The 27,970-nt window shown below is 36.6% G+C and overlaps 4 protein-coding genes across 8 annotated transcripts; 1 reads left to right on the forward strand and 3 right to left on the reverse strand.

Annotated features, from left to right (window-relative positions):
* The first annotated feature begins 427 nt into the window (after positions 1 to 427).
* LOC119794567 (zinc finger protein OZF-like) lies at positions 428 to 4,283 on the forward strand. The gene is made up of 2 exons (XM_038302162.1): positions 428 to 816; positions 2,193 to 4,283. Exons 1-2 carry the CDS (start codon positions 783 to 785, stop codon positions 3,344 to 3,346), a joined length of 1,188 nt encoding a protein of 395 aa, XP_038158090.1. The 5' UTR covers positions 428 to 782; the 3' UTR covers positions 3,347 to 4,283.
* Positions 4,284 to 8,095: 3,812 nt separating this feature from the next.
* Positions 8,096 to 13,582, reverse strand: LOC119794534 (zinc finger protein 501-like). Its single transcript, XM_038302153.1, has 3 exons — positions 13,280 to 13,582; positions 11,172 to 12,113; positions 8,096 to 8,720 (listed from the first exon to the last, which is right to left on the reverse strand). Exons 1-3 carry the CDS (start codon positions 13,302 to 13,304, stop codon positions 8,215 to 8,217), a joined length of 1,473 nt encoding a protein of 490 aa, XP_038158081.1. The 5' UTR covers positions 13,305 to 13,582; the 3' UTR covers positions 8,096 to 8,214.
* Positions 13,583 to 14,693: 1,111 nt separating this feature from the next.
* LOC119794579 (gastrula zinc finger protein XlCGF8.2DB-like) lies at positions 14,694 to 21,297 on the reverse strand. Of its 4 annotated transcripts, none has more exons than XM_038302186.1 (2): positions 21,219 to 21,297; positions 14,694 to 17,281 (listed from the first exon to the last, which is right to left on the reverse strand). In XM_038302186.1, the coding sequence occupies exon 2, from the start codon at positions 17,271 to 17,273 to the stop codon at positions 16,251 to 16,253; it is 1,023 nt and encodes a 340-aa protein (XP_038158114.1). In that variant the 5' UTR covers positions 17,274 to 17,281; positions 21,219 to 21,297; the 3' UTR covers positions 14,694 to 16,250. The 4 variants fall into 4 exon arrangements, with proteins under 4 accessions (XP_038158114.1, XP_038158110.1, XP_038158112.1 ...); XM_038302182.1 differs by lacking the exon at positions 21,219 to 21,297 and adding an exon at positions 19,270 to 19,536; XM_038302184.1 differs by lacking the exon at positions 21,219 to 21,297 and adding an exon at positions 19,104 to 19,247.
* Positions 21,298 to 21,515: 218 nt separating this feature from the next.
* On the reverse strand, positions 21,516 to 27,961 carry LOC119794580 (zinc finger protein 271-like). 2 transcript variants are annotated; one of them, XM_038302187.1, is made up of 3 exons: positions 27,763 to 27,961; positions 26,569 to 26,651; positions 21,516 to 23,608 (listed from the first exon to the last, which is right to left on the reverse strand). In XM_038302187.1, exon 3 carries the CDS (start codon positions 23,562 to 23,564, stop codon positions 21,771 to 21,773), a length of 1,794 nt encoding a protein of 597 aa, XP_038158115.1. In that variant the 5' UTR covers positions 23,565 to 23,608; positions 26,569 to 26,651; positions 27,763 to 27,961; the 3' UTR covers positions 21,516 to 21,770. The 2 variants fall into 2 exon arrangements, with proteins under 2 accessions (XP_038158115.1, XP_038158116.1); XM_038302188.1 differs by lacking the exon at positions 26,569 to 26,651.
* Between the last annotated feature and the right edge of the window lie 9 nt (positions 27,962 to 27,970).

A 27,970-nucleotide genomic window follows, 5' to 3' on the forward strand; every position in this document is an offset into this window, starting at 1 on the left:
ATGTATGTATGTATGTATATATATATAAATGACCTTATTTAAGCTTTTCAGTACTGAAATCCAACCTTACAGAGGTACAGCTGCTAACATTCAGTTTGGTTATCAAATATATTCAAATTATAAACTGCATTACTTTAGGGTAAAATTATCACTGAAACATTTCCTTTCTTTTGGAAATACATTTTTTTTATATTTTTTTTTAGAGGTAAACAGTGATTATACCATTTGTATCACAGAGGGTTTAAAGACACGCACATTTCTTTGTTTTATTATTATTATTAACTATGATAAGATTGTCCTGAAACGATACCATAATATCGTTAGAAGTATAATTTTAGAATTAGTATTATCTTAGAAGTATTATTTTCTCCAGTTCTTTTTCTCAAGCTTGATTTAACTATGATGAAGCTTTTATTTTGAAGGACAATGATCTCACCAGCGGAAGTGATTATCTTCTAACAGTTGGAGCTGGTAGTTTTAAAAAATATAATTGTTTACCCAGTTTGACGTTTCAACCTTATGTTATTTTGTGTTCCGTAAAGGAAGAGCAGTGCGGTTTTTGGCATCACGTATGAATAATTATTATTCGTTCATATTAGATTTCTGTGCGGAGCATCAGACGAGCTTAAGGTTAGCTTAGCTCGTTAGCATCAGCCTTCAGTCATCTGTAGGGAACACAGTAATCACTGTCAGTAAAGTATGTTGTTTCTGGAGGAGTTAAAGGGGAGGAACTTTGCTCCTGTGATTGTGGAATAAACCATTAGGAGGAAACAAAGTGCCAGATGGAGGAACACAGTGAGGAGATTGACTCCCATGGTAACCATCCTTTTTCCTTAAACTGTCAGCAAATTATGATTTAAAATGTCAAATAAGAAAGCCTAAAACACAAGACAAAAGTAAATCAAAGCAATATTATACTTTTTCTTATAATTACTAGCACATAAATCTACTTATCTGAATATGCAGTGTATTTAAAGGATCTGGATGTGAAAAATCAGACTTTTATCTTCATTTATAAGTGTTAAGGTAATAAAAAATTTACAGACGTAAAATTTTATCCCTCATTGTTAAAAGTAGATTGAGCATAAACTTAAGAAAGATTGCACATATTTGTGGAGGATTTCCTGGTTTATCATCAGCTATCAGTCAAACAGAAGAACACAATCATAAAAAATAAAACACTCTCCTGTAGTAAATAAAGAGTGAATGTTAATTCTAATTTGAAAAACCTTATTTAATTATTAAACCTGTTCAGATTTTGCATATGTCGTTTGAGAAATATAACCACATGAATACAAAAACTAGTTAAACATCCTTTGACCAGCCCTGTGGATTTACCTGTAATTTTCTGTAATCTGGAAGTAAATAGTAGTAATAGTAGTAGTAATAGTAGTTTCATTTCTAAAAAAAAAAAAAAAAAATTATTAGCATATATGAACTTAAATTATTTTGAGTTGATTATCAGGCATCATAATCAGGTTAAAAGACCCAAATATATATCAGAATAGAGAAAATACAAAGTTTACAGACAAATTTGTTAAATAAGTTGCAATGTGTTTTTTTTATTTTTTTTTTTACTTCTTTCATTATAAAATATTTTTAAAAACTAACTGTAAAAGAAAATATATGGCATGATTTAAGGAAATTGATATGAAATGGTTTTAAGAGGAACACAATGTTTGTATGCATGAAACAGGAAATTTGTGAATTTCCTAATAACGGGATCACTTCTGCAAGACAGGGTCATTTTCTTTTAAAGCTTGTCAACAAATACTATCCAATATCCGTATTGTGAAGAAAACAGGTGTAAACAGAACAGTCTACCTGGGAGATTTGGATGACCATAAACTGTAGGTCTGGTTTTATTGTTTTCAGCATAAAGTCTAGTGACCATTGTTTTATTTATTAGTAGATGGAAAGATAAAAAGAAAAAAACAGGAGAAAACAGCTCTAAATTCAAACCTTGGTTAGCTGCATTAAGGACTAAGGCCTCCGTTTATGGGTCACTAGCTCTACCCCTGTACCATCATCCTTCCAAACTAAAAATCTTATAAAGGGAAAGTCAAAAAGCCACATTTTGGATTTATTAATTCATTAGATTAATTTTGCCTAATTAAATGAATTGCATCTTGTGGTAATATCCTAGCTATTCATGTTGTCTTTTATTGTATCCATGTTTGTTTTTACTGCAGATGTCAAGCAGGTGTCTATAATCAAAGAGGAGCTGCAAGTTCAGGAGCAGAATGAGAGTCCCGGACTGCAGCAGCAGGACCAGAGGCCCCCACAGATTAAAGAAGAAGAGGAGGATGCTGAGATCATGCAGTTAATATTTGATCCTGCGTTTATAAAGAGCGAAGATGATGAAGAGAAAGCTCTGCTCGCCGAGCTTCATCACAGTGCTGAGCAGAACAGAGACGATGAAGGACCAGAACTAGATGAGTGTTCAGAAACCGAAAAGGAAGACAAAACCTCTGACTCCTCACAAACAGACGTCAGTGATGGAAACTGGGAGGAGAGCAGCGAATCTGGTTCAGACTCTGTGAGAAATACATTTCCTGCTGATGATGGAACTTGTGAGAGAAAAGAAAAAGTCCACATCTGTGGTGAGTGTGGTAAAGTATTCAAACGCAGATCGTGTTTGGTACGACACAACATAATCCACTCCGGAGAGAAACCGTTCAGCTGCTCCATCTGTAGCAAAGCTTTCACCTGGAAGCGAGGCTTAGTGATACACATGAGAACGCACAGTGGAGAGAAACCTTTCAGTTGCTCACTGTGTGGTCAGAGGTTCTCAAGGAAGGAGTCGGTCACGTCTCACATGAGATGTCACTCAAGTGAAAAACCTTTCAGCTGCTCCGTGTGTGGGAAAAAGTTTAACAGGAAGGAAAATGTTATTCGTCACATGAGGTGCCACACTGAAGAAAAACCATTCAGCTGCTCCGTCTGTGGACAAAAGTTTGGAAGGAAAGAGAGTTTAAGCTATCACATGACGCACCACACTACAGAGAAACCCTACAACTGCTCCGTCTGCAACAAGGCTTTTACTCTGAAAGTAACTTTAATGGAACATACAAGGTTCCACACAGAGGACAGACCATTCAGCTGTTCTGTCTGCAAAACCGCCTTTAAAAGAAAAGCCTATTTGACAGAACACAAAAAAACCCACACGGGAGAGAAGCCTTTCAGCTGTTCTGTTTGCGGCCGAAGCTTCCGACAGTCCAACAGCCTGAAGCGTCACATGAAGAGTCACACAGAGGAAAAACCGTTCAGCTGCCCTGTCTGTCAGGCGACATTCAAATGGAAAAGTGCTTGTGTAAAACACGTGAAAAACCACACTGGTGAATAACTAGTAAAGTAAAGATGCTGCAGCTTCTGCTTATTATTGGGTTTTCATTTAACCAACACAAACTAGTCGATAATTGCATGAAGGACGGTGAGACCTTTGCTATATTATTTAATCGCTATCACTTAATTGCAGTTGAATTCACAGTGGGCAACATGATCAGTTCTTAGGTTTTGGGAGGAATTGGTATTTTGACAAAAGGCCAGGAAGTGGGTCAGAAATGATATGAGGATGGATCGAGCTAAATACTGGCCAAACCTGTGTCGGGACATTGATCCATTCTTTAAGCTAGAATATTGCTCAAATAAATATTTATATCCTGTATAGCACTTCTGGATAAATGTGAACTACATTTCATTGATTTGTACTTGAAACAATAAAATTTAAAAGTTGAACTCTATTCTAAGTGAATTGAATTTGGTAACTCAATTACCATGGTGAAACAATAAAGTTTAATTATAGACTGTTTAATTCTTAATTTGGATATTTTTCAGCTTTCAGTTCATGAGAACACAATATTTAAAATTACATTACATAAGAACAATTAAAACACATGTAAAACAGAAATGTGGATTTCCTGAAAAGTATGTTTTATACTTGGTTAAATGATTGTAACTCAGCCCAGAAGTATGAGGTTATGGATTTATTAAAAGCATGGGGTCAGTTGTCAGTGTCCCAGTCATAATTCAGACGTGTGAGAATCTGCTGAAAGTTAAATATTGACACTATGTGAAATTGTGTATTTGTAATCTAATATATTTGTATATTTTAAAAATCATAAAAACTCGGATTATTTGGTTCGAAATAGAAAAAGTGAACATTTCTGGGTTGCTTTTGCAAAGAATCTCTGTGGAAACAGTATAACATCACTGTTACTGGGTTTAAGTTTTTTGACTCACTGCTGTTATCTGAAATAAACTGCATGTCTGATTCTCATGAGTGTTTAAATTGTTTTAATATAAACACATCTTAATCCCCTCACAACTGTACAGGGGAATGAGTTTAGGTTATATGGAAAAAGATTAGGGCCAAACAGATTTTTTACATTTTACTTCAGTTTAATATGGGGAAAAAAGTCAGAATTCTGAGCAAATTCTGACTTTTTTCTCAGAATTCTGATATTAATCTCAGCTTTATGACTTTAATCTCAGAATTTTGACTTTTTCTCAGAATTCTGACTTTTTTCTTAAAATTTCTGAATTTTTTCTCACTGACTTTAATCTCAGAATTCTGACTAATCTCAGAATCCTGGCTTTTTTCTTATATTATACAGAAATAAAATATAAAAATCAGTTTACTTTTTAATTTTTTCAGTGGCCCTAATCCTCTTCCGTAAGGTTAACCACTAATGCATAAATAAAAATTTCAAGGCGAACGGTGATCTTAGCAACTGTAAACCTGCATCATTCAAGTAATACAAATACAATAAGACGTGACATTGTTAGAGGTTTATTCATCTGATTATGAAATACAAATTTAGAGGCAGTGATATTAACACTGCATTCATCAGACGTCCTCTGAGATACAGTGCATACAAGTGTTCACAGGGCTGTTTTCAGTTATGTGTGAAAACAGGTTTCTCTGAAATACAAGCCTCATTTCAGTGATTAATCTCTTTCCTGGAAATTCAACACACAAAGCCTGTAAACACCTTGTTGAGGTTGTAAAAATTATTTAAAAAAATAGAAAACCAAGACAGCGTCCACCATGGAAAAGATCATAAGTCAATCTCGGAGACAGACTTGGGCAGACAAGCATTAATGCACAACAAAAAAATTTTACTTAAAAAAAATAAAGTAAATGGAAATAGACATAAACATGAGTGTGATTCCATTTAAAAATACTTTATTAGTCCTAAAGGGAAATTAAATTGAATTGAAAGGATTCAATTCAGTTTGTTTTGTGCCAATTTTAAGCACATGTCACCTTAAGGCAATTTACAGGTTGGATACCATCATACAGACTGATCTGTAAAAAGTTTTCTATCTAATGAAAAACAGCTGATTGCATCAAGTTATTGACTTTGCAGGATTCACTCCTCCTGTATGAGCGTGTGGCAACAGGAAACATTTACTTGCATTTTGTCACTGATTCTTCAGTAATTCCTCACAACATACATGCATTCAGGAAAAACCGAGAGGAAAAATTACCTTTCAACAGGAAGGAACCTCAGGCAGCAACAGACTTAGTGTAAGTGGCCTTCTGCCGAGGTTGACTGAGGTTCAAGGAGATAGAAGTAGTCAAAAAAAACGAACATAGAAGCACTGATCTATAGATACTTTCTATATTACTGTAGAAGAGGTAACTTTAACAAGCTCCATAGGTGGCTCTGTCAAGGAGAGAAACAGTTTACAGATGGGCTCTGAGCCCATAGTGATGTCTTAGAGCGAAACAGGACTAAGCACTGAAAAACAGGCCCAACTCTTATCATTTATAATCAAAGCTGTTGATGGCATCAGCCCAGCTGATATCTCCTTAATATATTGATGATCAAAGCACTGTTAGGATGTATCTCACCAGGAAGATTTTCCATCAAAGTTTTAATTAAAGAAACATAAAGTTGTATTAAATGATAACAAGGTCTCTCTGACTTTTTGTATAAGAAATATTTTTTTTCGCAAACATGTAGGGACCAGTTTACTCTTTTCCTTAATGATCATAAACTTACTGCTGGTCCTTTTCCATACAATGTTGATGTATCTCCAAATCTAAGAAAAGGCTGCAATGTTACCTTCTCCCTAAAATGTGCAGCTTTACTGGTTAAGTAGAGTCAAAGAAGATCAAACATACCTCAGAGGAAATATTATACTCTATGAACCCTTTGGAGTTGTTGGTCTAATTGAGATCTATGTGTCCGTTGAGATAAAAGAAACACACCACTCTGCACTGTAAGCAGATGATAAAATCCAGTTCCCGTCAAGTGCTTTAATTTATTTCCATTAGTTACATGAAGGATTCTTAGTGAGCACCCTTTATGTGCCAAAACTACTCTTTTTTTAGAAGAAATACGGATTCTATAGTGGGTGTCAATATGAAGGCTATAACTGTACTGATTTGAAAGTCAAAATGACGGTAAACGTACGTGATAAAAGCACGTGAAAAAGTTTCCTTTGAAGAATAATTTCGGGTAGGGGTTTACAAGCAAGGGTATCAGTGTCCTTTTAAACAGCACAGGGCTCTATGTCAGGGCTTAGTTGAGATCAGTCAAGTTTTTGTTTGTGTGTGTGTACTTGTGTATATTTATTAAGTGCAGTGTTAGCTCAGCCCGATCCGTACCCCAGAAAATTAGTCCAAAAGAAGAAGACCAGAGAACTATGGACGTGTTTGATTTCAAAGGCTGCATCCTCCAAGGACCCGGTCTACCAGGACTGGATCCTTCGAAGTCCATCAAAATAGGGAGGCTGGAAGAGTTTTGGCTGTGGATTCAAACAGGTCCAGCCTTCTTCGTCATTCACCGACCGTAAAGCATTTTTGCCTCGCAACAGTGACAGTTAACATTAAAATCAAGCAAAGAACCAAATTTCTCACTACTGTTCTGGGTGCCAATAACATTATCGAGGCATTTTAGCAGCAGTACAGTATCATATTTATAGTCCACACACTGCAGATATTTTAGAATCTGAGCTCAGACGTCAGCCAAACCCATTTCCAATAGCCTTTCAATAAACCAAACATTATCCGCCACATATCTGACTCAATGACCATTAAAATAACTATTTTCATCAATTTATAATAAACTGCACTTACAATATTCACCACTGTTAGGCACCATTTACCATTTTCCTCTGAGCACGGAGCATCTGGTGTTTAGTCACAACATCATTGCTGCGATCGAATTCAGGGGCTGCGTCCTCCAAAGGCCCGATTCATCGGCCGATTAATTCATAGCGCGGCGCCAAAGCCTGTTCGGAATGGAAGACTAACTGTTATGCGGCAAACGCAGCCTTCTTTTTGTTCGTCTGGAAGGACGGTCTGGTGTATCCTACATAGCCTTCGGTATCCCATGATTCACTGGGTGTGTTAGATTTCCGAGGCTGCATCCTCCAAGGACCCGGGCTACCTGGACTGGATCCTTCGAGGGCTGTGAAAATAAAGAGGCCAGAAGAGTTTTAGCTATGGATTCGCACAGGTCCAGCCTTCTCTGGCATTCACGTCCCGTGCGCTCTGTCACCTAGCAGACCAAACTTCTCACTACTGTTCTTGGTGCTAATAACATTTCTGAGGAGCTTCAGCAGCAACGCTGTAGTCATGAATATCAGATTTGCAGTCCCCACACTGCAGACATATTGGAATCTTTGCTTAAATGTCTACCGACTATTAATTACAGACAGAACTATTCACATACTTGTATTATAATAAACTGCAGTTACAATATTCACCACCGCTAGGCGCCATTTACCGTTTTCCTCTGAGCACAGAGCAGCCTGCTTGTTTGGACTCCACCCTGCAGTAATTTTAGCACAAAGGCTGTTCAAGAATAAGGTTCAGTTCTCAGCCTTGTCTTTAAAGAATTGAGAGAAAGAAAGAAACATACATTTGTTGGTGTAATTGTTTCACTAATCAGAAAGTAATACATTTATTTAATCATATTTTGAAGAAATACTGATTTCTACAATCATTAAATATAATATAAATTATAGTTAATTGTTTTCACAGGAACACAGGAAACACATCAGGATTAATTTTTCCCCACTTACAATAAATAGTCCAAAAATTACCCATCCGTATCTCTGGTGTCTTTCCTAAGTGGTTTTTGACAACAAACTCAAATTGGTTCGCCTTTGTGAAACTGAATGCATGAAGTGAAATACTAAACCAAACTAACACATAGAGTTTGTTCAACAAAATCCAATTGATCCCTAAACTCCGCCTTACAAACCGAACAGCAGAGGTTTTTCTCCCGTGTGATAGCTCATGTGGCAGGTCAGACTTGACTTGCGACCAAAGCTTTGTTCACAAAGGGGGCAGTTGTATGGCTTCTCTCCAGTGTGGGTCCTTGTGTGTTCGGCCAATGTGTATTTTCTTCTAAAAGCTGCATTGCAAACAGAACATTTGAAGGGTCGCTCTCCTGTGTGGACCCGATTGTGTCTCAATAGATCCGCCCGGTGTTTAAACGTTTTATTGCACTCAGAGCAGCTGTGTGACTTTTTATCTCTCTCACATGGTGTTTCACTAGCAGGGTCGTTCTTTAGATCCCGATTTGGCTCCAGGGTCAATAATTCTCTGCTCTCCAAGGTTTGTTTGTGAAGAAGTGCTGAAGACTGAGGTTCCTTTTTATTATCATTGTTCATCACAGAGACTTCATGTTCTGGTCTAGGAATCCAGTAGGTCTCCTCTAAAGAAGGCTCCACCTTGATCACCAACACCTGCTGGACACCTGCAGACAATAAATATGGAAGAGTTTCATGTTCATAATGAGATCAAGTTCATTTCAATTCAGTTTATTTATATAGTGCCAATTTACAACACGTCATCTCAAGGCACTTTACAGTTCAACCAGATAATACAGTCAAATTGATTGAAAGTTCTCTATCAAAGGAAAACCAGTTGATTGCATCGACTCATTGACTCAGATGCAATCCCTCACACTAAGCATGCTTGTAGCGACAGTGGAGAGGAAAAACTCCCTTTTAACAGGAAGAAACCTCCAGCAGAACCAGGCTTAGTGTGAGCGGCCATCTCCCGAGGCCGACTGGGGTAAGTTTCATCAAGTGAAATATTTAATCTCTTGCACAGCGCTTCCTCAACAGAATGAGAATAAAGAGGCAATAATTTGTTTGTCAACTAAACTATATGTAGTTCGTCTTCATTTGATCAAATTCAAGAAAAGATATTGACTTATTTTATTAGCATAAATACATTGTGTTTCATTGAATAAACCATTAAAATTAACAGACTGCATAGTTTGGTCATCATAAGATCCATTAGCGGTGTTTGAAAGGTATTTTTTCCACTTGAGGAGTTCTTGATCGAGCATTTTGCAGGCAACCATTTTTTTTTTAATCTTGAATGCAAAGTATTTATTATCTGTCAGCTAAAGATGTGTTTTAGAGCATCTACACTACATTTAACGATTAATCAACAACTAAACTAATTGACAATAATTTCAATAATTTATTTATTTCATTTAATTGTTTCAGCCTTAAATAACAGCATAAGTTACCATAGCTATTGCATACTTTAAGGTAACTATGAACCCAATCAAGCTCACAGTTGATGTACTGAGGAAATCCTTTAATAGATGTGTCTTCATTTTCTTCCGCTGAATCCAAACTAAACTAAAAACCTATTGGAAAGAAGGAAGAGCTTTTTTAAACTAGCAAACTGCTTAACCTATAACAGCTAAAAAAAACCCCAAGAGGCTCATAATCTGGTGGTAGGACTGGACTCAGACGCTCACAAACACAATAACAAATTCGCCTTCTATCAACTAAAGATCATTTCCAGGATTAAAGGATTAATATTTCAACAGGACCTTGAAAAATGAATAATTTACAAAGCAAGGCAAGGCAAATTTATTTGTATAGCACAATTCAGTACAAAGACAATGCAAAGTGCTTTACATGATTAAAATATAGGAAAATAAAACAGAATCAAAGCAAGTAGGGAAAAAAATGCAGAAACAAAAAAGAACATTAAAAACAATTGGACTAAAGAAAATAAAAAAGTTAAACTAATGATGTTTCAGTTGAACTGTTTAACTAGAACAGTTGAAGGCAATCCTAAACAAATGTGTTTTTAGTCTTGATTTGAAGGAACTCAGGCTTTCCACACTTTTACAGTTTTCTGGAAGTTTGTTCCAGATAAGTGGAGCATAGGAACTAAATGCTGCTTCTCCATGTTTAGTTCTGGTTCTAGGTATGCAGAGCAGGCTGGAGATTTATAGACTAACAGAAGTATTTTAAAGTCTATTCTCTGAGATACAGGGAGCCAGTGGAAGGATTTTAGAACTGTTGTGATGTGCTCTACTTTCTTAGTCTTAGTGAGGACATGGGCAGCAGCGTTCTGGATCACCTGCAGCAATCTGATCCACTTTTTAGGCAGACCTGTGAAAACACTGTTGCAGTAATCAATTCGACTAAAACTAAACACATGGATTAGTTTTTCCAGGTGTCCATGAAGCCATCAGAGCGTAGACTAGATGCTTAGAACAGATCAACATGCGCTATAATGTTCTCCATCTGAATAAACACAAAACTGAGGACAAAATATTTGAATCGAAGGAAGAGAGAGCCAGGGTTAGCTCACAGCTTCAGCTATTAAAGCTAGAAACCACTGATTGTGGCTGAAATCTGATGGATTCAGACCTTTAAGCACTTTCATTTGTCCATGTACTGAATTGCTCTAGACAAATAAACTTGCCTTGCATTGATCTTTGTAAGAATTGGTAATTATAATGGTGTCTTCACAGGTCTAACTAAAAAGTCAATTAGTACATGCATGCATGGGGAAGCAGCTTTTAGCTCATATGCTTAACTAGTCTGAAACAAACTACCAGAAACTGTAAATGTGCTAAAACCCAATGTTGCTTTGAATGAAGTTTAAAACCTGTTAGTTTAAAGTGAACTAAGCCTGTGCTATCTAAGCATTATTAGTTTAAGTGTTTTTTATCCGATTTTCTTTCATTTTTATTATTAATTTGTTATAATTGCATCACTTTAATTATCTATGTTATTTATTACCATAAATTGATAATAATGTAATGTTTTTTTTCCTCTCCATCCATGCCATCATCTACTTTTCTCTGTGTTTTTCCACGTAAAGCACTTTAAATTGCCTTGTTACTGTAATGCTCTTTATTAATCAGTTTGCCTCAGTTAATATTTACCTGCATGGATCTTGGTGTGCTTCACAACATCCTGGTTCCTCCTGAACGCTGCCTTACAAACTGAGCAGCTGAAAGGTTTCTCTCCTGTGTGAATTCTTGTGTGCTCCATTAGCGCGTTTTTCAGTTTGAAGGCAGCCTTACAGATGAGGCAACTGTAAGGTTTTTGTCCTGTGTGACATCTCATGTGACGAGTCAGGCTTATGCCGTGACTGAAGCTTTGACCGCAGACTGAGCAGCTGTATGGCTTCTGTCCAGTGTGACTTCTGGTGTGTTCCACTAGCGTGTATTTCCGCTTGAAAGTGGCCTTACAGATGGAACAGCTAAACGGTCTTTCGTCCGTGTGGATTCGCCCATGCTCCATCAGATTTCTTTTGGAAGTGAAGGCTTTGTTACAGATGGAGCAGCTGTGAGGTTTTTCTTTGGTGTGGTAGGTCATGTGATAGGTCAGGCTTTCCTTCCTGCTGAACCTTTGCTCACAAAGTGAGCAGCTGAAAGGTTTTTCCTCAGTGTGGCATCTTATGTGTCGAGTCACACTTTCCCTCCTGCTAAACTTCTGATCACAGAAGGAGCAGCTGAAGGGCTTTTCTTCCGAGTGGATTCTGTTGTGTCTCGCAAGACACGGCCTACTATTGAATGTTTTCCCACATTCAGAGCAGCTGTACAGCTTCTTTGCATCTATATCACCTAATAAGGGTCCTTTGATCTTCTCACAGGTTTCATCAGTGACTTTTATCTCTGAAGCTTTTGGAAGTTGGTCATTATTTGACTCAGATCCTACCGTGTTCTCCTCACACCAGGATTGTTGAAGCTCCAAAGTCTGAGCTAAGTCTTCATCACCTTCGTTTTTCACAGGATTAAATACAAACTCGGTTATCTCAGCCTCATCCTGTTCCTCTTTAACCTGCGGCGCCTCATTTTTTAAAACCTGCAGCTGCTGGATGTCTGCAGGAAACAGAAACACAGATCAGTCCTTGGTAACATGCTCAGGTTGATATTAACAAGCAGCAACACTCATTCCAGGATATTATTTCACCCCCCCCCCCCCAAAAAAAACACCTCTGTCTGAAAATAACAAAACCAACATGATCATAAATAAATAATAAAGCAAAAGACAACTAACCAGAACTCACACTTTGCCACATAATACTGCCATAGAGATAAATATCACATTAACAGCTATTTTAATTGTTTTTTTTTAAGGATTTTTTTTTAAGAAAAAGACTCTGAGTTAAAAGTTTAATTTATTGTGGATTTTCAGAAATCCATTCAAGTTTGAATATCTGCATTAACCTTAATAATTTATATTAAACTGAATGAGCTAGTTACATTTTGATCACATCCCTCTTTTGTAACCATCAGCTATATTTTGAGGTATTTCGGGAAGCTTATTTTATTCATATTTATGGTATCTGTTCATTTAAATTGCTTACATTTAAAGACAATTTCAGAATTTAGGTTTAAAGTTTCGTAAAAAAAAAAAAAAAAAGGTTTATGGCAGAGATAAATAGCGTTGAAGAAATATTAGGGTAAAAAAAATACAACGGAAGAATAAAACTGACAAAAATATTATCACATGTATCTATATAAATACCAGTAATAAATAAATAAAGTTGAAGATTATAACTGACAATAAATAAATAAAAAAAAAAAAATTCAAAGGCGAATAAATAAAGAAGCTAATTAAAAGAGATACATACATTTATGTCTCACCGTTTAATTTCATTTCTACCTAAATTTTTTTGTGTATTGTACTTTTAGGGGCAATTAATTGTATGCTTATTTATTTATTGAGCATTTATTTATCACTATTTATTTTTAAATATGGCAGAGTTGGTTCTCCATAAAAATTACACTAAAGTTGTGGATTCAAACTCAGCTTTCTTTTGCTACGAGCCCTGTGTCGCTGAGCAAGGCACCCACCCACCTGATGCCTAAGTGTAATTGGGTGGATGTGGCTCTAGTTTAAAGCCCTAGTTGTGCTCAATTAAAACAGAACAGTCCTCTAAAAGTCCAGTCATTTTAATGTTTACATTAGGAAATCAGATTTTACAACACTCACATACATCTGGTTAGAGAGGTGAAATAAATGAAGCAGGTTCAACTCTTACCATCACTTTGTGTCGACCTGTCCATCTCTGTTAGTTATCCTTTCTCCAAACTTCTGAGGTTTTCAGAGAATGATCTCTCTGCCTTCAGAAACAGTCTGATCTCCATCAGCTAACAGGCTAGGCTAACACTCGACACCCTCACCCTCCGAAGAAGAAACGTAATTTCAAAAAAATATCGCCAGGAGGATTAAAATGTGATCCCATTAAGTAATTTTTGGGGACTGCCAGAGATTTCCTCAACCCCGATTCACAACAGACGCTCAATCGACTCGGGCTTTGTTTATAAAGCTTCCGTCACTTCCGGTATAAATCCGGTTCTTCAGAATAAAAGTAAATACGATAACGTTGACAACATACGAAATAAGTCCTCTAACGCTAACGTTTTGTTGCATTTATTGCAGTCAGGGTGCCTTTATAGATAAGCTGATTTTCTTAAATGTAAATGAAATGGCTGATTTTAAAAACGTGTTAATCAAAATGATCACAAATTCCGATTTTATATATATATATATATATATATATATATATATATATATATATATATATATATATATATATATATATATATATATATATATATATATATATATATATATATATATAAAACAAAAAAGTTGTACGAAATTATATATATATATATGTATATATATATATATATATATATATATATATATATATATATATATATATATATATATATATATATATATATATATATATCCATAACATCAGTTTACATCAGTATTTATTGCTGAAACAAAACCTAGTAGTGTGAATAATTTTCTCTTTTTGTTTTTTTATTACAAATATATTGTATACATTTTCTTTAGAGAGGGTAGAGATATTTTATCTTTCTCACCTTCTCCTAAAAGCCACGCCTCCCACACAATGCAGCAGTTTTGCTGATACATTAACTATTTTTTAGGGCATGTATGCCCTTTAAATGACAGAGGTCAGAGTATCATAATTTGGGCCACTTTAAAGATGATACACATGCAATGAGACAATTAAAAAAGTCATCTCTTTGCCACACACTCCGCTTTGTTTAAAAAAAATATAGATATAAAAAATATAACTGCTTGTGTACCATAAAGAATAAATTATGAACGGTTTAGTTTGTGCCTTCAACTCGTTGCCCATAGGAAGACGTTACTTGGATTACAAAACCGAATATCTTCGGAACAGCTCCAAATGACACAAAACTAATATGGGTGAGTAGAACATGATGTAATATCGTAAAATCAAGGGCCCAATGTAAAAAAAAAAATGGTGTTCCCCTTTAGCGTGTCAGAAAATGGATGGATGGAAAAACTTTTGTAAAAGAACGAAGTAGAAATGTTTAAGATGTGTGAGAGCTGAATGTGAACAGGGTGAGTTGTTCTTGGAAAGAAAAAAAGAATAACACTATAAGTTCTGCATATTAATGTTTATTATATTTCTCTATAAATATCATACATCCATACATGGGACACCTTTGAATCAGACATGGTAAATAGATCTGAGAGGTACTTCATAAAACTCACTCAGAGACAGACATGGACGGCTTATTCTGACTGAAGTTAAACCAATCAGAATCAGTCTAATCCTGGTCCCGACCTGGCTAAGTTACTGGGTATAATAAATAATAGAACTTTATTATATCTCACATTGGAAAAATTTAACTCTGCATTTAACCCATCCCCTTGGGGAGCAGTGGACTGCTATTGTGCAGGGCCCGGGGATCAGTGTGGGGTTGAGGATCTTGCTCAGAGACCCAGAGTGGCAGACTGTGGGAGTGGGGCTTGAACTCAGAACCTCAGGATTCCAAGCTCAATGCCCTAACCACTGGGCCGCCTCCCCTAAAGTCACTTTTATGGTGGTTTAGGTCCACTGACGTCTGGCTAATGAGCCCAGCACACTTCCACTGTGCCACTCTGCTTGTCTGCAAAAAACAGAGTCAGACTCAGAACGAGGCAGGATTATGAAACCCAGAAAAACAGCAGAATAAGCCAGACATGACCAGCTAAGCCTGGTTTTTGAACTAAGTCAGTTTTATATAAATCCCCCAGGAATTATGTTAAAATCCTGCTTATGTGTCTAAAACTGCCTCACTGGCACCCCCCTCAAAGGTTTCATGGGTTCACCAACTTTAACTGAAAATTCATGCAGGTAAACAGACGTCAGCAGCTTGCTTGAGATTTGCTTGGGATTTGTCAAGACACTTCCAAATAAAACACTTTTGGTAAACAAAAAATATTACCTTTTATGTCTTGTCACCTCAGGACTCAAGGTTAATGTCAAATCATTATATTAGATAATTCTATTAGACATCAATGCCTTGTTGCACCATGTCTCTTCCACACTGTTTACATTTGATCACTGCTGCACTTTATGAATGGAAATGTTCCTTTACATTGCTAAGCTGCTGCTCATTCACTGCTTGAATCTGTATAAATAACAATTCATTTTGTATACTCTGTGTGAACAAAATGACGATAAAGTTTAAGTCTAAGAAAAAGATGGGTACCACTCATTTGAACAATTTTAATGCATTCTATCCCTATTTTCTTTTATAATAAAAATAATGTTTTTCTTTAAATTAAATTGATAGAAGTTCATAGAAAATGCTCTAAAATTGGGTAAAAAAAATAGAGCACATATATCCAGATTTGACTTTAGTTTTGTGTCTTTTTTCTTTTTAACCTTAAAAATAAATCATATGTTTTAATTTCAAAAAGAAAAGGCCTGTGCCTCCTTTTTTCTGGGTCTTATTTTATTATAAGATTCTGAATGTTTTCCGTTTTCTTCTTAATAGTGTTTGGATATTTATCTTCTGTCCCTAAATGATACGCCATATATGAGAGGAGGGAGCAGTCGCTTGTATGCTTTGCTCTCACATCCAGTTTAACAATTAGCAAATCATAGTTGAAACCACAACAGCTTAAACTCAGCTATCAGAGACCAAATGATGCTTTGAAAACAGTCTGAGCAGCTAAGATGATTCCCCTGTATGGATCTTTGTGTGGTTCACAAATGCGTATCTCCATCTGAATGTGGCCTGACAGATGGTGCAGCTGTAAGGTCTCTCTCCTGTGTGACATCTCATGTGGCGTGACAGACCTAACTGGCGGGAGTAACTCTTATTACATATTGAGCAGCTGAAAGGTTTTTCTCCAGTGTGGGATCTTATGTGTTCCTCTAAGGAGAGCTTCCTTTTAAACGTTCCATTGCAGATAGAACAGCTGAAAGGTTTAACTTCAGCGTGAGCTCTTACGTGAACAACTAGATATGACCTGTATCTGAAGCTTAGGCCACAGATCGAGCACTTGTGAGGTCTCTCTCCAGTGTGGGTTCTTGTGTGTTCCTTTAAAGTGTGACTTCGTTTAAATGCTGCCTTGCAGAAGGAGCAGCTGTAAGGTCTTTCCCCTGTATGGACTTTTGTGTGTTCCATTAAATTCTTTTTGGAGGAGAAAGTTTTGTCACAGAATGAGCAGCTGAAAGGTTTTTCTCCACTGTGAGCTCTCATGTGTCGCACTAACCCGTTTTTCCATGTAAAAGCTTTGCTGCAGATGGAGCAGACGAAAGGTTTTACTCCTGTGTGGATTCTGTAGTGTTCTGACAAATATTGTCTTCTGGTGAAGGTTTTGCCGCATTCAGAGCAGTTAAAGCCAACAGGGGTCTCCTTATTGGTCACAGAGTCTAAACGCGACGCCGTCTGAACGCTCTCCTCCCAGTTTCCATCACTGACATCCGTCTCTGAGTCAGAAGTTTTGTCCTGTGGATATTGTTCTAAGCATTCACCCAGATCAGAGTCTCTTTTCTCCTCCTTTTGACTGAGATGAAGCTCTGTGAGCAGCGGTTTCTCTTCATCATCTTTACTTTTCACACGGACAGGATCGAATATGAATTTGGTGATCTCAGTGTCCTCCTCCTCCTGTTTAACCTGTGGGGGTTTCTGGTCCTCCTGATCTGGTGTGGGACTCCAGCTCTGCTCCTCTTTGATCACCAACAGCATCTGGACGTCTGCAGGAAACACAAACATGTTACAGCAAAAACAGCTCTCAAGAAAAACAACATATCAATAACATAATGATTCCAGAATGTATCTAAATTTAAGTTTCTTAAAGGAATAGTACACCCAAAACATGATTAGCCTTCATTTTCTACTCACCCCCATGCTGAACAACACCCTGGAGTACTTTTTTGATATCTCAAATGCATCTGGAGATCTGGGAGGCTTCTTGCTGTCTGCTGAAATTCAAATAATGGAGGTCTATGGTGCCCGAGGCAGAAAGGTCCATAAAAGTCCACAAAAAACGTGTCAATATTCCTCCATACTGCTCGTCCAATGTATTCCAAGTGTCCTGAGTGGGTAGCGTCCATAATTTACTTGAAACGAAGTCATTTAGAATGTTTTTAGAGCATAAACAGTAGTGTATAGGATTTCCTAAAAGCGAGTTCACGAGTCTACGGAAACCACGGCAGACCAAACCAGATGAAAGTGTGCATTCAGCTCGGCAAAGAACTCATGCTCTTCCTCAACTTCGCAGCAAATTTCTTCTTCTACGCTTGCATTATCAAGAGCAGACACTGAATGCGCACTTTCATCTGGTTTGGTCTGCCGCGGTTTCCGTAGCGTCGTGAACTCGCAGGCGCGTATGGAGGAATATTGACACGTTTTTTGTGGACTTTTATGGACCTTTCTGCCTCGGGCACCATAGACCTCCATTATTTGAATGTCAGCAGACAGCAAGAAGCCTCCCAGATCTCCAGATGCATTTGAGATATCAAAAAAGTACTCCAGAGTGTTGTTCAGCATGGGGGTGAGTAGAAAATGAAGGCTAATCATGTTTTGGGTGTACTATTCCTTTAAGCATAAAAAGGGAATATTTTTCATCATGGCTCATTTTACTTTGTTAATTAGCTTTTCTTCATTAATAAAATAGACTGCTTCTGCATTGTTTCTTTAGTTTAAATTATAATCAAGCCTAAAGTCATACATTTTGTAAATTTAAATCTAAATGTTATTTATTTTATTTTTTTGCTGACTGGAAATGATGCGTCGGAGCAGCCCAACCACAGACTCAACTTCAATTTTGATAGAGAATCTGTGGGTGGATCAAAAGACTGGAATGAAGTCAAGGATATCTCCCTACCTCAAGGACTTGGAGCTGATGATTTCTGACATGTCATTAAAACAATATTCACTATAAAAGTGGAATAAAAAATCTTAAGTTTGGTCAATCTTTATTATTTTTTGTTCACTTGAGAATACCAAATAAATGCAGATTGATAGAAAATCTTTTGAAAGAAAACGACTTTCATACCAATCTGCTCGTGATTTGAATTATTTAAGATGTAGGTTTTTAAGAATAATAGGCCTTTAAGAAATAGTTTACTTATGACCGATTTTCTTAAGTCAACTGATTGATGATTGACTTTATTAATCTCACAGTGGAGAAATGTACTCGTTACATCAAGAAGAAGGTGCCAAAGGACGAAAAAGGTGCGCTTTATATATATATACAGTATATACAGTGAGTCCACATATGACAGTTTATATACATATATAGTAGAATAATTATAAAGGGTTATTGCACAGGGTGTTTATATGGGTATTTATATATATGTGAAATATATATTTATGCCAAATACAAAGAAAGTATAAAATAGTAAATTGCACATAATTTTATTTTCCTTACAGTGTTTAAGTGTGGGATCTAATTTTAGACAAGCCTATAACATTTCTTTGCAGTTACTTGGATTTATATCAGAGAAATCTCTACCCTGTATTCACACCTTTATAAATACAATTTATAAATCCTTCAACTTTCATGCAGCCAACCTTAGAATGTGACTTTCCTGTTAGCATCCCTCTTTTCACAAAGGAAAGTTTTCTTTTTTACCTATGTCTTTACATCAACTGAACAGTTATTTTTGACTGATTTGTATGTATTTATTATTGCAGCCTTTGATTGCATGCAAACGTCTGAGGAGCTGTGGGTGAATACCAGAGCCCATCTGCTCACTGCGCGTCGGTTCCTCCATCTGTTAGTTATCCTTTCTTCAACTTTCTCAGGTTTTCACGCAATCTCAACAAGAATCTCTCTGGCCTAAAAGAGAAACAGTCTGATCTCCATTCAAGTGTCTCTGATCCATCAAAAGTGATACAGTCTGAGCACAGCTAACAGGCTAAGCTAACACACGACGCTCTGAGACTTCCAGGAGGAAAAGTCATTTCAAATTAAGCTTTACAGATATGATGAAAAATGAACAGTGCACAGTGCACACTAGAGCATCTTTTAAAAATGCCGAAGATTGGTTCAATCACCCGACAGACGCTACATGAGCCTAGCTTTATTTAGGCAGTATTAGCTACTTCCGGTAGAGCTCAAGTCCTTCAAAATAAAACTCACAGCTGATGATAACAGGAAGTCATCTCCATCGGCATCTGTTAGTGTACCTTGGACATATTTTGAGTGGCTATTTTCATTTATTCACAAAGACTTTTATTTTTTTTTTAAACACCAACATGGTGTAGCAGGTTTCAAAAGAAGAACCAGAGAAGATATGACTAATAATTTCTCATAGCCGTATTCAAATTATGTACTCTAGTGAGGCTTTTTTTTTTTTTTTGCTTTAAGAGTTCCTAGTAAGGTGTTAAACATATTGTTTATTGAACCCACAGTACACTTAAGATGTTTTAGTGGTCTTTTTAAATATTTTAATATGTGATGTTTTTATGTACCAGTTTGACAAAAAATATTATATTGTCAATGATTTTAAGAATTTTACAGGGAAGCTTAACCCTCCCTAGTATTTATTGAGATATTTATGTTCATTTTAACCACCAACACCCTGCAAGTGACTTTCCATCATTTAAGCCTTAAAAATCCCATATATCCGAGGGAAAAAAGTGTGATTTTATGGGCTGAAAATTATCACTTGTCTATTGTCTTTTTTAACAACAAATAATCTAAACAAATACAGACACTTATGCTTTTTTTTAACATGAAGGGACTTGCGTTTTCTTCTATCATAATTTTCCAGTTGAAGCAATACATTCAGGAGGATTCATTAGAAGCAATTAATTTAAACCAATTTTCTGCAGTCCCATAATAATATTTATCAACAGAGAGAAAAAAAAATGAATCTCACACCATTTTACAAAACAGATATGATCAGTAAATATCCACATATGCAAAATGGTCCATCTTTATTTAAAAGCAAACCAGCTCATCTCATGCATAAAGTAGCTTCAAAACAGTCTGTGGGGCAGGTTATTCAGAAGAGGATTAGGGCCACTGAAAACTGATTTTTATTTTATTAAAATGTCAGAATTCTGAGTTTAAAGTCAGAATTCTGAGATTAAAGTTAGAATTCTGAGAAAAAAAGAATTCTGAGATTAAATTTAGAATTCTGAGAAAAAAAGTCAGAAATTCTGAGATTAAATTTAGAATTCTGAGAAAAAAGTAAAAAAAATTCTGAGAAAAAAGTCAGAAATTCTAAGATTAAAGTCAGAATTCTGAGATTAAAGACAGAATTCTGACTTTTTTCCCATATTAAACTAAACTAAAATTAAAAAATCAGTTATATATACACAAATGACATGTGAGAATAATGTAGTGCACTTTAATCTTAACTATTTTGGCTAGTTGGTGAAAAGGTCTGCAAACCTTCAGGGCAACAGGGTGGATAATTGCTGCTGCAGCTTATGGCTGATTTTTGGAGCACCAATAGTAGAGGATGTAAGACAGACAGGGACTTGGGGCAGATAAAGGAAATGATTTGGATAGGTTTGGAAAATATAAAACGTGCCAGCTGGTCCGCACATGAATGCATAAAACTATTGTTTGATCCAAAATATTTTTGAATATAAGGGGAGCTAATTGATGCATCTGTATGCATAGAATGAGAAAAATACGTTTGTTAAACCTAAATTATTATGTTATTTGTTTACCTTTCTAGAACTGTTATGTTGAAAATGGAGGAGGCTCTAGCTCATCAGCAGCTCTCCAAACAATAAAATAACTTTTGTTGGGACCAGATGAGAGCAGAACCGCTGCAGCAGTTTTCAAACACTACTCAGAGTGTTGTTACTGCCACCTAGAGGCTACGGTGTGAACTACATTCTGTTTACCAAAGGGTAACTATTGAATGTGTTTTTCAAATATATGTTGCTGAATTTGCCAAATTTTCAAACTAAGAAACAAAGTTGTGATCAGTTGTGAATAAAACACAATAAATAAAGAATAACTCAAGTCATCAAGTTTTAATGCAAACTTTTGGCTTCTTTGTGAGGGCAACAAAGTAATTTTTTTCCAAGATTAACAATTTTGCAAACAAAAGCTTGCTTATCACAAGAATAAAAAAAAAGGCCATAAAAATGTTAAATATCTTCATTTTTCATTATCCCTTCTGTTCTGTTCTTTAACAAATGTATCTTAAATGAAAGAATTGAAATCTATAAATACTTTAAATAAAGCAACAATTCGTCCACAGATGAACCATTTCAGATGTATAAAGTGTGTCGTTTCAGATTGATGCTTGCATCCTCCTCATGCGTTTGTTCTCCTGGCGACTCGTCGACACACTGATGGTATTTGAGCTCCGTGAACCACGCAAAGCTTTTCTTGCACTTATCGCAGTTGTACTTCCTCTCTGCATCGTGGACAGACATGTGGGACAGCATGCTGGCCTTGTTGCTGTATTTCTTATTGCAAACCGAGCAGCTGAACGGTTTCTCTCCACTGTGCATTCTAACGTGAACCTTCAGGTTTGAACTTGAGGTGGATCTGTGTCCACAGATAGAACAGACGTACCTGTCTGTGTGCTGCTGCATGTGAATCTTCAGATAGGAGTTGTAGCGGAACACTTTGCTGCACTGAGGGCAGCTGTACGGCTTTAAGTCCGTCACATATTTCACTCCCTTCTCCGAAGGTTCTTGTCTCACCGGGTTTGAGTTCGACCGTGGCTTCTGGGAGTCCTTCCAGAAGTCGACGCTGTCGTCGCTCTCGGGTTCCAGAGACTCTGACGGTTTGTTTTCAGAGAAGCCGGACGGATTTTTGCCAGAATCGCTTTCAGAGTTTGAGCCTGTTTTCGGCTTCCAACAATCGCTGTCGTCTGTGTCGGAGTCGGAAAGTTCTCCTTCCAAAGGGATATTCTGCTCCTCGTTCTTGGGACGGGGTAGCAGCTTCTTCTCGTCTTCTTCAGTCTTCATCGATCCAGGACTTAAGGAGAACCTGACGATTTCTGTCTCCTCCTCCTCTACTTTTATCTGTGGAGGCTTGGAATCCTCCTGCTTCACCTCCTCCTGTATCTGTCCAATTAGAAATGTGTTCTCATCAGTCTTAGGATCATAATTAGGTCTGCTAGAGGTGGAATCTAGCAGAAGTTGTCTACAGTCTGTCAAAGAGTCATTTTCAGTTTCAAAAGATACTGAAACCTTCATGTTTGTCTCTTTTATCAAATCAGATTCTGATTTTGCCGGTTCGTCTCCATCAGCTGCCTCCTTCTCTCCATTAGTCTCCATCTGACCCTGAGGAAGCTCTGATGTCTGATGAACAGCCTTATGTTTAGACAGCCTATAATAGGTATTAAATTCAGCACCACACAATCTACATCTGAAGACCTTCTTCCTTTTCCTATGCACCTCCATATGTTTGGTCAGGTGCCTCCTCCAAGCAAAGTCTTTCCCACAGACATGGCAGGTGAACTGGGTTTGTCTGGTGTGGAGCCTCATGTGCAGAATTAGCGCATCTTGGTCGATACAGCTGGTGTTGCAGATGGAACAGCTGAACTGTTTTCTTCCTAAATGTAGTCCGAGGTGAAGGTTTAAGTCTTTGCTTGTGGAGAACTCTTCACCACACTGAGAGCAGCAGAGTTTATCAGCTGGAATCGGCTCTTCTGGTCGACTTTGAGGATGTTTAAGAGACCTGCACTCGTGGTTAACAAGTTCTGAGTCAGAGGTGAAGGTTTTCTTGCAGATAAGGCAGGTTAGCAGCTTCTCTCCTGTGTGACCTGATGTGTGTATGGTCAGCAGACCTCCTGTTGTAAATTCCGCTGCACAGAAAAAACAGCTGAGCTGAAGCATGTCTGGATGCCTCTCCAAATCACTCACCTCTCCTTTTATTAGACTTTTAAAATCCTGCGGCACAGAGTCACAGTTTTTAAAATCCCTTTTAAAGTCTTCCCTTGCCAGTTCAAATTCCTCATTGTGGCTGAAGGTTAGCTCATCTGCGTCTGCTTCAGTTTGTCTCCAAGGAGAAAGCAGCTTCTCCTCCTGGTCCAGCCCAGAACTCGTCATCTGCCGATCAGGAGGAGGTTTTACTTCAAACAACTGCAGGATGGCTAAAACAAAAAGAAACATTGTGAGAAACGCTGAGTTTATGCTTGAATGGGTTTATCTACATCAAAAACTGGCAGTTTTGAAGCTCTGAGGAGATTTATGATAGTGCTTCTCTTCAAATATGTTGATTTTTGTCACAGAAATGGATTAATACCTTGCATGTTCCAAAATCATTACTTTTAAATCCCAGCAGTTCAAGTTTAAAGCTATATTTTGGAAAACTACCCCTCTATTTGTTAGGCAAAAAAAACAAAAACAACAACAACTAAATAAACTTAAAAAAACTGTTAATACAGATATTTAAAAATCTACCAGCAAAACTAGGCTTATGTTATCTTAACACCTATGTTAAATATGAACTTGTAAATAAACTTCTCATACAAAAATGAGAAAAACCTTACCTCTGCTATTTCCTACTAATACATTACATCTTCTATTGTCTAATTTCTCCCACAGAATTCACATCTTCCTGTTTTTCAATTATATGTAATGTTGATTTAAGTCCTGTGTGCCCCAAACTTAATGTAGTTATGATCCTTTCCTGAATACTGTTCCAGTATTTCTCCTAATTTTCAAACCTTCCCTCATATTTTATAGAACCACCTTCCTTTAATATCATCTTCCTACATTTCTTGCCATTTCTGTTAAATTTTCCTTTTGATAATACTCTAAACCTCTGACTTATTAACTACAACTCTAATATCATCTTGACTCAGTTTGAGTTTTTTTTTTTTTTGCTTCCTTATTAGCCATTTAATTTTACTTTGTCCCTATATATGTGAAGGAACCCAAAGAACCTAAAAAAACAAACAAACAAACAAAAACTATCATTAATCCCATCATCTGAATGCGATAGGGTATTTGCTCAATCTCTAAAAGTCAATTTCTGAATTATTTATTCATAGACTGATTAATGATGAATTCAAATCTAAGCAAATCCCGGTCTGATCTCCTCAATCCATTCTACTGCCATCATTATTACAATCATCTCTGCCGCATATATAGATAAGCCTTTATCTAGCTTCCTCCCCATATTGATTTTTGATTTCTGGAACTACAGCTGCTGCCCCTGTTTGAACAGATGCATTCTGGGACGCATCTGTATGAATTTAAACGTGGTTATGAAAATATTTGATATACTCTTGTGTTATTGAATTCCATTTAAAAGTTTTATCTTTATGTTGTCTTTGTAGTATAGTTAGGTCTACAACAGCATCAGATAAAATCCAGGGTGGTGATATTACTAAAGGCAAAGTTGGACTGAATTTTAAATGATTTATTTCCAACTCTGTAGCCATTGGTAAAATTAACCAACCAAATGATTTATCGTCTGCTCTTTCCTTCTCCCAGCATAATTGGTTGGCTGCAACTAATGAATATACTGAAAATTTAATAATCTGTCCATTATTTTTTCGATTAATCAATATAGATAGCCAAAGATTCCTTAAAGGTATAGTGGAGGATTTTATTTCTGGGTGGAACATCAAAATAAGTGGTCCTCCTAATTGTCAATCATTCTGGTGGTATGTTTACATTAGGCCAGGGGTGTCAAACTGATTCCAAAAAGGGCCATGTTGCTGCAGGTTTTCTTTCTAACCAAACAATAGCAACCCAGACTCCATTCATCTCATCAAGTCATCATGTTCAGATTGGACTCCCTTGATGAGTTTACTGGAGTCTGGTGAGCTGTTGCTTGGTTGGAGAGAAAACCTGCAGCCACACGGCCCTTTCTGGAACCAGTTTGACACCCCTGCATTAGGCCATTCTCACTATGCGCACTTTCAGCCTCATATATCTGCAGTGAGCAACAGTTTCAGACAGTCATTGGAGCTCACCTTTCTCACCACGGTGAGAACAAGTGTCTCCGAGAACAGCAACTCTTAAACAGAGTGTGCACGAGCCGGTTTTTTTAAATTGGAGCGGGCAGGTTTTTTTTTTTTTTTTTTTAAAAAGATCATTTTATAGAGAATTACTCCAAGTGAAATTTAAACTTTTCCAGTTGAGGAGTTCTGGATAGAGCATATTGAAGAAAAAAAATTATTTTTATTTTAAATGCAAAATGTTTGTATATATTTTTACAATTTTCATGTCATTACTGCTCTAAGTGAGTTGCTCTGTCAGCTAAAGGCATATTTTAGTGTCTCTATACTCCATTTAGTGATTAATCGATTACTAAATGAGTTGACAATTATTTCAATGATTGATTAATCACCACATAGTTCTGACTATGTCCCTGTACTAACACAGTATTTTAATGAAAGCTGAATCCTTCATAATGCGAATGGAGTTTCACCAACCCCTACCTGTAAAGCAGAGGTTGGAGTCGTGCGGCTGTGAGCGGCTGAGATGATAAAAAAAAAAGTTGGTTGTGTTATCAGACTTCGTTTTCACTGGTTCCCTACACATTTTACAGATGACTGTGGTTTGTTTTTTGTCCGACTTGCCATGACCGAAATACTGCCAAACTGGCGAACTACAAAAACCTTCTTTGGAACAGTTTCCTCCGCCTCTCCTTGCTGCGACATCTTCATGTGCTCTGTGTTGTGGTTTGAGAGGGCGGCGCTTTGTGACGGCGTGTCTGGGTCCGCGATTGCGATTGGTTGGGAGGAAGTAGTGACTAGCATAAACCTACATGATAGGCTACAATGAGAAGGAAGGAAAACTGCGTTTCTTTATCGAACTTTTATCGACACTGTTTTTTTCTATTGCGCCACACGTCTATCGATCGATATATATCGTTATTAAATTATCGCCCAGCCCTAATAACCATAGTCTCTTCTCTTCTTTTTTCCCCATTTCTGTTTCTCTTCCTAATGAATTACAATATTTTTTTCCTATACATTTTTTTTGTATTTCTTATAACCTTTCTTACCTAAGCTTATTTCTTCTTATAATCAAAAAGATTCAGGTAATTCTAATTCCTTTTCAAAAATGCAAAATCTTTATTCAGAGATTTAATAACCTGATCACATTCCATGGTCCTTCATGGTACAATCCTCCTCTTGTTCTTCCCACCTTTCTTTGGAATTGAATGTTAAACAGCTTCTATAACAGAATTTCAGAAAGTACAACTTAATGAACCAAAGTCAACACTCATATGCATTTCTTCAATTATTAAAGTCCAAACAGCTCTATTAAAAGACCAAGGAAACAACCCGGTAGAATCATCCTCACTCCAATTTAATCCCACTTCAATCATAATAGAAATTTTCACTTCCAATAGTTGCGGGTTTTATCACATTCCCACTGCACAGACCAGACAATGAATCAAAAACTAAAGTTAAAACAATATCATTTTCTGCACCTGTTATGTTAGACCTCATCCTGTCTCTGTTATTAATGCACAATATATTAAGACTCCATTACCTCCTCAATAACCAGTGTATTCTCATCTGTCCTATGTGAGCATTGAAGTCACCATACCATACCACCCTTTGACTATACTGTAATATTACCTCACCCAGTAATTTTACTAATAAATTCTTACTTGGATTATAAAAATGCATCATCTTAATCTTACTTTCTTTTGTCCATAATTCAATACCAATATACTCAAATGTTTTTCCTTCTATACTGCAACCATCTCTTTAAAAGAATCAAAAATACATTATCCTTCTTTCTATCTATTCAAATACTGATACTCATTAATTAAGTCTGATGTAGGCTTTAACCATCTTTCATGAATACATATAATTTCAGGTTTTATTTTTAACTTTTGTATGAATCCTTTTTTACTCTTATCCATTTCCTAACAAACTTCTAGCGTTCCATTGCATCAGCAACACGCTGCAAAGTCACTCGAACCTGGATGTTTGTCTCTCAATGTTTTAGCCATTTCACATCCATTTCATATCCTGTATTTTCATTTTTAGTTCTTCTGATACTAATATTGGGCTCAGATTAATGTTCTCTTCTTTCTTGAGTTAATGTTTATTTTTATTTTTTTTACTTCCTTCAAATTCTCTTTACCTACACTCTTGTTTCCATCCTTCCAACTATTTCAATAATTTTTTTACAACCTGGTTCCCTTCAAATTGTCCTCTTCCTCGGCCACTAGCTACCCATAGCTTTATAATAACTTTATAATAACTATCCATATCATCATCTACTGCCTGAGCTGCCATTATAATCTAGTCACAAATGTTTTTATCCCAACCTCCAAATTTCCTTCAAATTCGTCCAGACAGTCAGTTTGTCTTGACTTCAGGCGATTTCCAAAAGATGTTTTCCTCGTTAGCATTCCAGCTAACCGTCACTTCTCGGTTCGGCGTGAAGGCAAAATGGTTCGAATCCCTAAAAACTAACAAATTTACTTCAGACGAGTTTAAACTACCATCATAACAAGAAGCGGAACTGTTTAAAAC

This window comes from Cyprinodon tularosa, unplaced genomic scaffold, assembly GCF_016077235.1.
Source record: "Cyprinodon tularosa strain WSP-4 unplaced genomic scaffold, ASM1607723v1 ctg483, whole genome shotgun sequence".
In the NCBI taxonomy this organism is placed as follows: Eukaryota; Metazoa; Chordata; class Actinopteri; order Cyprinodontiformes; family Cyprinodontidae; genus Cyprinodon; species Cyprinodon tularosa.